Source organism: Panicum virgatum, chromosome 4N, assembly GCF_016808335.1.
Source record: "Panicum virgatum strain AP13 chromosome 4N, P.virgatum_v5, whole genome shotgun sequence".
Classification (NCBI taxonomy): Eukaryota; Viridiplantae; Streptophyta; class Magnoliopsida; order Poales; family Poaceae; genus Panicum; species Panicum virgatum.
In genome coordinates, this window is record NC_053148.1 from 42817749 (window position 1) to 42829590 (window position 11842).

Below are 11842 nucleotides of genomic sequence, written 5' to 3' on the forward strand. Positions count from 1 at the left end.
CCTAGTAAAATTATGTGTTTATGACTTTATTTCAATAATACTCGCACCAGATTATACCTCCCTTTAAACACGATTGATCCCAATCCTATAACATTGCAACACTTCGCGAATTTTTCACTCTCGTAGCCATACATCATGAGAAGGCATTTATAGTGAAAAGATCAAATTAAACAAAACCAGCATCAAGATAAGCACCAAATTTACCAGAAAATTAAAAATCAGCATCATTAGACCTAATTTAGCTGGGTACTTGGTCTTCTGTTGTGGTGCATAGATCTAAAGATCTAGTTTAGCTAGGTTTGCAACCACTTAGTGTGTGTTTTTTCTCAGTTTTTTCTAACTACCTGAATGATGTACGCTTAAGTCTCATTTCACTTAATATGATGAAGCAACTTCTTCTTAAATGATATAGTAATGCTCAAAATTACCGAAACACCGTCGTTCTCATCGGCTCATCGTCTACACACCCTCCTCCAGTGGTCTCGCCTCCCTATAAAACGACGGCGACTCCCACCTGCCACCGCCCATCTCCTCTCCTCTCCCTCTCCCCTCCCTCCCTCTCCGTGCGCTCGAGCGCATTCCCGTTCTCCGCGGTAGAGGAACCCTAACGCTCCCCGGATCCCGCGGCGGGGTGCAATGGCCGCGCCGGCGTTCCTGCCCGAGCTGGCCACGCAGGTGGTGGTGCCCGTCGCGGCCGTGGTGGGCATCGCCTTCGCGGTGCTGCAGTGGGTGCTGGTCTCCAAGGTGAAGCTCTCCCCCGACCCGCGGCGCGGGGACGGGTCCTCCCCGAAGAGCGGCGCCGGCGCCAGCGAGTACCTCATCGAGGAGGAGGAGGGGCTCAACGAGCACAACGTCGTTGTCAAGTGCGCCGAGATCCAGAACGCCATCTCCGAAGGTGAGGCTGAGCGCCCGCGCCCGTGTTCGTGTTTTTTTTTGAATTTTAGGGATCTGAGGGCGCTTAATCAGTAGATCTTGCGCTCCTGGCGGTTTAGTGGTTGATGTATTCGGAGTTTGGTGGTAATTTTGCTTTGTTTTGTTTGCTTGCGGCGTGAGCCTGAAAAATTGCTTTACATACGAGGCATGAGAAGGGGGTCAGTTTGCTGCAGTACATAGTCCCAATTAGGCATGTGAATAGATTTTTACTCGTTCCTAACGCAATTCACTCTTAAGCTATGCTTTGGATCAGTTGGTGTTCTGTGTTCTGCGTTTGTTAGTTTGTCGCATGGTCCTCAGTATTTTTTTTCTGCCGTGCGTCCTGCGTTCTTTGTAGCTGTGTGCCTGCCTTCCTGGTTATAGATATTTACTGTTATATTACTCCCTAGTTGTAAGTTGGATCTAACAATAAACTGCTGATGTTCCCGCTTTACCCAGCACATGTTATAATAATCCTTGGTCCAGAGTGTCCTAACAGCAGTAGATAAATTTTTATTTGCTCCCCCCGTTAGATTTTGGTGAGATATTTGTGGTGGGGGTAGTTTTCAATTTTCATATAGAAGTGGTAGTGCTCTGTTCTTAAGAGGTCCCAGAAAAATCCCTGCGGTGACCATGCTGTGGGGATAGGATAAGTTACTGGAGGTGGCACATACATCGTTGCTGCACCTGTGGTCCTTGCTGTCCGATTGTAGGATAAGAAGATAACAAACTTTCCGTGCTTCCGCATTATTGTAGCTGGTAGGAATTAGTTTTGTTTTCGACCACATCGGCCTAGCTTGGAACTTGGAAGGAATCCTAGAAATTACGCACATGGACTGGATCCTGTGGTCCACTCAACAGTGTTTCATGTAAGATAATTATTGGAGCACAGTCTCCATCTGAAGGTACCTGCTAATTCAATTTGTCCTGTGCTGGACGCTGCATTGCGGGCTGATTCATATTAGATTGGCTGGCTTCTGTCCATGTCTTCGGTTAGGATTCTTTCTAATGAGGATTGGGATGCTCTGGTTGTGCTTTCTTTGTGGCACCATACTGTGCTCATTGTCTTTTTCACAGGAACCAGCATAGAAGACATAGAAAGATTTTTTATGGCTCCTTTTCCTACAATATGTGGACCTGCTTGCTTTGCTTCCCTTTCTCGTGAAACAGGAAGGAAGCTTTCATTTCACTGGATTTTGAGAAGATAAAGATTACGGTCCATCATTTATTTTTTACTTACGATTATTCATTGTCCGTTTTGACGCTGTGTGCTTCTACAAGAAGATAGGATAATTACTGCTCATTGTCCAATTGCAAATTTTTACTGCTATGTTGTTGATTAATCTTCAGTGTTTGATATTTCTGTCACCATTTTTCTAATTGTTAGGCCTTGTATTAGTAAACAGTTATTCTCTGATTGTGTTGTAAAATTGTATACACACTTCTATCTCTAAATGGCATTGCTTTGTTTTAACAGGAGCAACTTCTTTCCTTTTCACTGAATATAAGTATGTTGGACTATTCATGGGTATTTTTGCTGTCCTGATCTTCCTCTTCCTTGGCTCTGTTGAGGGGTTCAGTACCAAGAGTCAGCCTTGCCACTACAGCAAGGGCAAGACGTGCAAGCCTGCCCTTGCCAATGCTCTTTTCAGCACCATTGCCTTTGTTCTTGGTGCAGTCACCTCACTTGTTTCTGGGTTTCTTGGAATGAAGATTGCGACATATGCAAATGCCAGGACGACTCTTGAGGCAAGGAAGGGTGTCGGAAAGGCATTCATTACTGCTTTCCGCTCTGGTTCTGTGATGGGCTTCCTGCTTGCTGCCAGTGGCCTTTTTGTTCTTTATATTGCAATCAACTTGTTCGGAATTTATTATGGTGATGACTGGGAGGGCCTTTATGAGGCTATCACTGGTTATGGTCTTGGTGGTTCTTCTATGGCTCTTTTTGGCCGTGTTGGTGGTGGAATATACACCAAAGCTGCTGATGTTGGTGCTGATCTTGTTGGGAAAGTCGAAAGGAATATCCCTGAAGATGATCCAAGAAACCCAGCTGTAAGTCCTTTCTTAAGAGTCGCATCTTAAAAAGCTTTAATGATCCGTTGTGTTAAGTTTTGCAGTGACCATGGTAGTTTCATTTTGATGGATATTTGTATCGAAATGTTACAATGAGCATTCCTTTTGCTTCTTCAAGGTTATTGCGGATAATGTTGGTGATAATGTTGGAGATATTGCTGGAATGGGGTCAGATCTCTTTGGCTCCTATGCTGAGTCTTCATGTGCTGCTCTAGTCGTTGCCTCAATCTCTTCTTTTGGGATCAATCATGAATTCACTCCTATGTTGTACCCACTTCTTGTTAGCTCTGTGGGTATCATAGCTTGCTTGATAACCACTCTTTTTGCAACCGATTTCTTCGAGATCAAGGCTGTCGACGAAATTGAGCCGGCTCTCAAGAAGCAACTTATAATTTCCACTGCTGTGATGACTGTTGGCATTGCACTTGTCAGTTGGTTAGGGCTCCCATATACATTCACAATCTTCAATTTTGGTGCACAGAAGACGGTGTATAACTGGTACTGCCATTTCTTAAGTGGATTTTCCATATTTTGATCCGAATCTTTTTAATACATGATCTCACTTTGATATTAATTTGGTAGGCAATTATTCCTCTGCGTCGCTGTTGGTCTGTGGGCTGGACTAGTTATTGGATTTGTTACAGAGTATTACACAAGCAATGCGTACAGGTGCTTTTACAGTTTTGTTTATACTTAATAGCGGGTATAATTTGCAGAATTTTTAAAAGCATCTGACAACTTGAATTTCTTTTTTTTCGCAGCCCTGTGCAGGATGTTGCTGACTCCTGCAGAACTGGAGCTGCTACAAATGTCATCTTTGGCCTTGCTCTGGGATACAAATCAGTCATTATCCCTATTTTTGCTATTGCTTTCAGTATTTTCCTCAGCTTCAGCCTTGCTGCAATGTACGGTGTTGCTGTGGCTGCTCTTGGAATGCTCAGCACAATTGCTACTGGCCTTGCCATTGATGCATATGGTCCTATTAGTGATAATGCTGGAGGAATTGCTGAAATGGCTGGCATGAGCCACAGAATCCGTGAGAGAACAGATGCTCTCGATGCTGCTGGAAACACTACTGCTGCCATTGGGAAGGTAAATGCCAATCTCAGCGTTAGTTGGAAATGTGCCTCTTTAAGAGTTGGGCAAACTTTTCATTTTCGAAGTACCAAATTTTCATCGTCATGATTTTGTGCATGTAGGGTTTTGCCATTGGTTCAGCAGCCTTGGTATCTCTTGCCCTCTTTGGTGCTTTTGTGAGCCGTGCTGAGATCTCAACTGTTGATGTTTTGACACCTAAAGTTTTCATTGGACTGATTGTTGGTGCTATGCTTCCATACTGGTTCTCAGCAATGACCATGAAGAGTGTTGGCAGTGCAGCACTCAAGATGGTTGAGGAAGTCCGCAGGCAGTTCAACACCATCCCTGGGCTCATGGAGGGCACCACCAAGCCTGACTATGCAACGTGTGTCAAGATCTCCACTGATGCATCCATCAAGGAGATGATCCCCCCAGGTGCACTTGTCATGCTCACCCCTCTTATTGTTGGGATCTTGTTTGGTGTTGAGACCCTCTCTGGAGTTCTTGCTGGTGCTCTTGTTTCTGGTGTCCAGGTTGGTATTCTTTTCGTGACTGCTTTCATTGTTGTAATCTCTTGCCATGTCGGTAGATTTCATCATTACTAATTAACTATATTGTTTTGGTTCAGATTGCCATCTCTGCATCTAACACTGGAGGTGCCTGGGATAATGCAAAGAAATACATCGAGGTAAAGACAATAGCACTTACCAATCAGAAGGTTTCTTCCAATCCATATTTGTCACACTCGACTAACTTTGGTTCTCTCCATGGTTTTACAGGCTGGTGCATCTGAGCATGCAAGAACCCTAGGCCCGAAAGGCTCAGACCCACACAAGGCTGCCGTCATCGGTGACACCATTGGTGATCCCCTCAAGGACACCTCAGGCCCCTCACTGAATATCCTCATCAAGCTCATGGCCGTCGAGTCCCTGGTCTTTGCTCCCTTCTTCGCCACCCATGGAGGCATCCTATTCAAATGGCTTTAGAGGAAGATTGATGGGTCGGCTACTTTAATTTTGCCGGGGAGAGCACTAGATTTATCTATGCCATAGAGAAGTTTCAGTTTACCCATATAGTGCCTTTCTTCATTTGTCTCACCTGTACTGTATTACGTCATGTTGAAACCTACAAGACACCAAGTTTTCGGGTGTAGTTGCAGTAGCCGAGTGGAGCAAATCTCTGGCCATTCTACAGGTTTGGACTTTGGACATTTGGTGTATTGGGACGTTTGGTATTGCCTGTAGATATTTCCATGATGATGATGATCAAGGAATGCACAATTCGGATTTCCTGTCTTAGTGAAACACTGGAGTTTCAGTTTTTTCTGTGCGATTATAATTGGATGTCCGTTTGCTGTGTCTGCTGCATCTTTTTTTGTTTTGTTGGGCTGTTGGTAGGTTTATGTCATCGTGAAAATATACATCGGTCAGTCCAATATTGAAACAGGCGTCCCATCAGCAATTGGATTGGGGAAAAACTTGAAGGTTTGAAATGGAGGATAAGTTGGATGTGGGTTCCGCTGCACAGGTAGTACTGGCTAATTGTGGGGGACGTTGTCGTCTTATCGATGGCAAATGAGGAGTTCTCTCTCATTCGCTGCGTTCGGCTGGTATGATTGGCTCCAGCGCTACAGTGATTCCCCCTGACATTCCTCCAGCCACCAGCTAGTTAATAGTGTTTTTCTCTCACAGTACTCCAGCTCTAGCCTCCAGCTCCAGGCTGCCGAACGTAGTGATTATTGACTAGTAATGACATCCATCCATCCTGCATGTTAAGGATAGAGATGCTTGTAATAACAATAACACGACGACCCCTCTTATTATTGATCACTTTTATTTGTACATATATAATATACGTCCGAGCAAGAGCAAGCATGCAGTAGGAAACTGAAACTGGAAGGCCGCGCCATTGCCTGAAACAGCATGCGTCCACGCATAGCGTAGCGACGCCTCCTTGAACGATTCCGCGACGGATCTCGATCATCTCCCTGTCCGGAAAGCAGAGCCGCAGAGGCATCTCATTTCTGATTCCCATCCCATCCGGCGTTATGCTGCGGCTGTTTCGAGTTTCGACTACTGAATGATGCACACGGGGCAGTTGCCAACTGTCATCGGCGAGAAGCGTCGGCCACGGGCCACCATCATAAACAAAAACGCACACTTGGGCCGTTGGGTCCTCCGTAATTGGGCCTCCGCTTGGCACGCTTTACATCCAGCGGCCCAGATGACCTCTGGACGGTAAATGAAATATCGTCCGGGCCCCGGGCTCCGGGTAGACGGCAAACCAGATGCCGTTCATCCCGGCGGCCTGGCTGCCTGCCGTTGCCATTGCTCCCTGGCGGCGCCCTGTCCCCGTTCGCCCTCGCCGGTCGCGCGACACGGCGCCATGTCAAGGCGCTATCCCACGTCTACCGGCGCTCGTCCCCGCGGCCGCGACAACCGGCCGGCCTCAGCGGCGCCATCCTCTCGCCACTCGCCAGCGCCTTCATCCTTTCACTATTCATCTTCTTCCCTCAACCTTTTTCCTCTAAGCCCAGCAATGGAGATGGCCGGAGCCCAAACACCAACCCCGAACACTAATCTCGCTGGAGATCTCCCCGGAGATGGAGAGAGGACAGAAAAACGGGTGTGAGAGGATCAAGGTTTTAAATCTCCGGCTATAGCTTCCGCTATCTCCGGCTATAGCTGTTTGAGAGAGATTTAGATAAAATTTTTATGTACAACTTAGCTCTTAGCTGCCGCTATAGCCCGTTATAGCCAACTATAGCTTGTTTTTAGACATAGATTGCTAAATGTCTTAGCCGGCTATTTAAAACATTGGAGAGGATAGCAATATCCGGGCATGATTTAGCTTAAAACTTTACAGGAATAAGGAATGCACAGCCGCACAGGACGTGCGAGTCCGAGCTGAGGCCTCAACATGTCTCTTAAGATTGGCCAACACACCGTGTACTAAAAAAACTCTACCCCGGGAGGAAATGGCCCCACCGTTTTTTGAATAAGAGGAAGCCACACCGGCTTACCCGAATAGAGAAAAACCCCCAAACCCTGACCCATGCCCGAGAGGACCGAGCCTCGCGGCGAACACAGCGAGGGTTTTTTTTTACCCAACAGCCGGAAATTCGTTTCTGATGAAAATCGAACTCCGGACTTGTTGGGGCGCGACGCTACCGGACCGGGATAGCCAACTGGCCGCCCGGCCTTTCGCAACACACCATGTACTAAAAAAACTAGCTTCAGAAAACGGCAATAACACACCAAGATTAAAAGAAGCTTAGATTACCATAATATATATGTTTAGTTTTACATTTTATTAGTTGTGTGAGAACCGCCCAATTTGATACTATTTTAAACGAACCGCCGGTCATTATCACCCAGATGAGAGTTAACACGTGCTTGCCGTAGAGCGAGCCACGTGTTATCCCACATCTAGAGACACGAATAACCGACACGTCATTCATTCAAAATAATACCAAATCCGGTAGTCCCGGTATGTGCTCCAACACACGCCCAGGATCAGCATATGCACATACCGTATACAATCGAATACATAGCCAACAATCCACAAAGAGCAGTTATATAAAACCAGAGTTCGAAACTTAATATTACAAGTTCAATATAGGTGGGTTTCAAGCTTCACTTTACAAGCCTTGGGCTCACGCGAGTCATATTAAACAGAGATTTAGAGCTTATTGAAAATACATGCTCTCCCGAAGCTCAGCTACGATAAAACTTACTTAAGATGATGATGCCTTGCTCAAGGACATCACCACAGCAGCAACAGCCTACTCTTCCCCCGCATTAGGATCAGCGGGGTAGAAATGGCCGAACACCACTTCTGACTCACCTGCAACTAGGTTTAGAAAGCACCCTGAGTACAAAAAGGTACTCCGCAAGACTTACGCGATTAAATAAACAAGGATCATGCAAAGGCTCAAGGAGAAGCTTTAAGTTTAAGTACTTATTACACAAGCATAAGCTGCCTAGACTATCACCTAGCAAACTTAATTAATCTTGCCCAAACCCAAACAATTTTAGTTGATTAAGAGAGTAACACAATATACATAACAGATCCTCAACATGACATGAAACCAAAGCCAACAATACCGAAACTCTCTAAGAGGAATTCGGCGAACCAAGAGCTTGCTCATATCCGAGAGCGCGGCAATTCGAATTGATTAAATCCTTGCAAGGGTGTACTACTTTACCCACACGACGCGAGGACCATGCGACTCACCCAACCGATCACGCCGGGCAAGGGGGTACTCACGTCAACCGTTCCCAACAAGGCTCGATCATTGAACCTCACACCTAGCTTACGAGTAGAGACTTAGTTCCACCAGGGACATCTCTAAACTTTCCTACACATAAGTCCACCTGGGGACACACTAAGCCTCTCTGCATAGCCTGTAGCCACGTAGCTAGGACTGCACATCAATGATCAAGTCAAAGAAGGTAATTGGCTCATCCGTTCCATTATATTGGATATGTGGTAGCACGGAAAGGTGCTCAAGGCCGATGGCATCCACTCGGTCCTTAATCGATCCAAGCGGACTATGCCCATGTGACTTCATTCTCTAGGCCCTACCATTCCGCTCGAACCTCGCTACTACACTCCACTTATCCCAGCTTCTCAAGTGCGATCAAGGATGGATGGTAAATGTGATACTCTAACCCAATCCTTTCTTGCAAGTTATACAAGTATTCAAAGCAAAACTAAGCATCTAGTCAAATTAAGTTAATAGCTGACTAACATGTGGCAAGGACATGGTTAAACAATTCAAGGATGGCTAATGCATCAAAGTAGGTACAAGAATGCAATACATAGATAATATATAACCCAACAGTACCCGGTGAGATAGCTAACTAAATCCGATTAAATAGGTGCAAGAAAAATGCTTAGCTGCTTGCCTGGGTTAACTTCCGACTCGACCACGAACGGGACTCCAGGTTCAGGCTCCACGGACTCGGCGGGTTCCACGGGTTCGTTCTCCGACGGTCCGGTCACTAAAATGCATGAATGCGATGCAAGAGTTAAAAAATGAACTAAACAACAAGGATAAATCATGAAACAAAATAAACATGCAGAGGACTATGCAAAGGGCTCATGAAAATTGGTTTTGCAGCAAAAGCATTTTCCTATAAATAACCATAAATAGAATAATTTTCAGCTAATCAAAACAAGATAAATCAGGAAAGACATGTAAACTAAACTAAACAAATCTAAGAAAATTATCTTTGAAACTAGGCAGCAACACAAGGCCAACAAAACTGGTTTTGCCATTTTATCACTTTCCTGCAAAAAGTTCCACAATAAACCATATTTTGGACAGCAAGCACGAAATCGAAATAAAACCCTAACCAACAGCAAGGAATCACATGAACAAGCTGCACCACTGAAAACTACACCTCACAAGGAGTCTAACAAAATTTGGTTTAGCATTTTTCTAGCAGTACACAAATAACCAAGCAATAAACTCACTTTTGCAAGATAAATCTATAGATAAATCTACAACAAAGTAACATGCAAAACAATATTTTTCCTAAGTAGATCTCAGCTAGAGGAATCTAACAAAACAAGTTTCACAATTTTTGGATCTATACATGATTTTCTATGGATTTTGGAAGTTTGCAGCACAAATAAACCTAAAGAAATACCCTAGCAACAATTGCTAGGTCTACCCGGGGAGAGCCACACCTGCCAGGCCAGAGGCCGACAGGCGGGTCCCACGGGCAGGCGCCCCCGGGCCAAGTCAAGGCAGCCCGGGCGGCCTTGACCCGGGGTGTGCGCGCCCACGGCGCGGCCCGCGCGCGCCGGCGGACGGCGGCGTGAGGCGGCGCGAAGAGGCGGGGCCGGAGCGGACCAGGGGCGACGCGCACGGGGAAGAGGAGGAGTAAGCGAGCCTCACCGGCGGTGATGCGGGCGAGGAGCTGCGGCGGAGGGGCGGCGCGACAGACAGGGGCGGCGGCGCGGCGAAGGCGAGCGGCGGCGGCCCTGCGCAGCGAACGAGAAGGCCGGGTGAGCACCGGAATCGGAGGAGGAGGGCAAGAAGAAGCTCCCCGAGTGACGGATTGAGCCACGGCTCACCGGAGCAGAAGAATCGCGGCGGCGAGCGGCGGCGGCACGACTTGGGGGCGACGGCGATGGAGGAGAGGAAGGCTAGGGTTAGGGTTGAGGGGAACGGGGGTCGGGGCGGGGTCTTGAGGCGATGAGATGAAGGATGGTTGAGCACGGCGCACGAGGATTGCCGGCACGTGGCCCGAGGATGGCCACCGGCGACGACGCGTGCATCCGCGGCGCGCGGAGCAAAACAGAGAGGGAGGGAAGGTGGCTGACAGGTGGGGCCCGCGCGGGATTTTTGTTTTATTTTCTCTTTTTTTTTTCAGGGCTGTGACAATCTCCCCCCCTTAAGAAAATCTCGTCCCGAGATTTAGGTAGACGAGAGGAGAAGGATAAAACTTGGACTAGGTCGAGGCCATATTCACCTAGACAAGATAAACATCTAAGAGATGATGCACCAGGCAGGGATGATGTGGTGTGAGACATTCCTAGGGTTTTCTTGATGGTGACTGTGTACACATATAACAGTATCTAGGAAACTGAACTTCATCAAGAAAGTGGAGGGAGGTAGGGAGAAAACTTACTCATCGGAAAAGAATTCCGGGTATTCTTGACGTAACCGATCCTCACGCTCCCAAGTTGCTTCATCTTCGGTATGATTACTCCATTGAACCTTTACAAACTTCACCATGCTACGCTTCACCTTTCTTTCTTCACGACCAAGAATAGTAATGGGATGCTCCTCGTAGGTAAGACCCGGTTGAAGATCAAGCGACTCAAGGTCGACAGCGTCAGCTGGAACACGATGGCACTGCTTCAATTGAGAGATATGAAAGACATTGTGCACTGAGGAGAGTGATTGGGGAAGTTCCAATTGATAAGCCACTGCTCCAACTTTCTTGATAATCCGAAAAGGTCCAACATAGCGTGGCGCTAACTTTCCTCTAACTTGAAAACGGCGAGTGCCCTTAAATGGAGAAACCTTAAGATAGACATAATCACCGATTTTGAGATGGAGTTCTCGGCGACGACGATCAGCATAAGTCTTCTGACGAGATTGAGCAATGCGAAGATTCTCACGAATAATCCTGACTTGATCCTCGGCATCTTTCACCAAATCTGGACCATAGAAAGGCCTTTCTCCCGATTCGGACCAGTTGATCGGAGTTCTGCACCGTCTTCCATAAAGAGCTTCAAAAGGTGACATTTTGATACTTGCTTGATAACTATTGTTATAAGAGAATTCTGCGAACGGCAAGCAAGTAACCCATTTCTTCTCATATATAAGAGCACAAGCTCGTAGCATGTCTTCTAAGATTTGATTGACTCTCTCGGCTTGACCGTCGGTTTGAGGATGATAAGCCGTACTATAGGTAAGGTCAGTTCCCATGGCTTCATGAAGACTTCTCCAAAAGTGAGCAACAAATTGAGGGCCGCGATCCGAGACAATTTTCTTAGGAACACCATGAAGACAGACAATGCGAGTGAGATACAACTCCGCATACTGCTTGGCATGATAAGTAGTCTTCACTGGAAGAAAATGAGCCGACTTTGTCAATCGATCCACAATTACCCATATAGAATCATATCCTTGAGAAGACCTAGGTAATCCAGTGATGAAATCCATTCCAATTTCTTCCCATTTCCATGATGGGATAGGTAAGGGCTGAAGAGTACCAGCTGGTTTAAGATGCTCGGCTTTAACCCTTTGGCAAACATC

At 46.5% G+C, this 11842-nt stretch overlaps 1 protein-coding gene across 2 annotated transcripts; it reads left to right on the plus strand.

Annotated features, from left to right (window-relative positions):
• The first annotated feature begins 407 nt into the window (after positions 1–407).
• On the plus strand, positions 408–5383 carry LOC120671284 (pyrophosphate-energized vacuolar membrane proton pump-like). Of its 2 annotated transcripts, none has more exons than XM_039951581.1 (8): positions 408–895; positions 2390–2964; positions 3104–3483; positions 3568–3654; positions 3747–4077; positions 4185–4595; positions 4691–4750; positions 4842–5383. In XM_039951581.1, the coding sequence occupies exons 1-8, from the start codon at positions 637–639 to the stop codon at positions 5046–5048; spliced, it is 2310 nt and encodes a 769-aa protein (XP_039807515.1). In that variant the 5' UTR covers positions 408–636; the 3' UTR covers positions 5049–5383. The 2 variants fall into 2 exon arrangements, with proteins under 2 accessions (XP_039807515.1, XP_039807516.1); XM_039951582.1 differs by lacking the exon at positions 408–895 and adding an exon at positions 1664–1817 and having other exon boundaries at positions 4842–5379.
• Positions 5384–11842: the final 6459 nt, after the last annotated feature.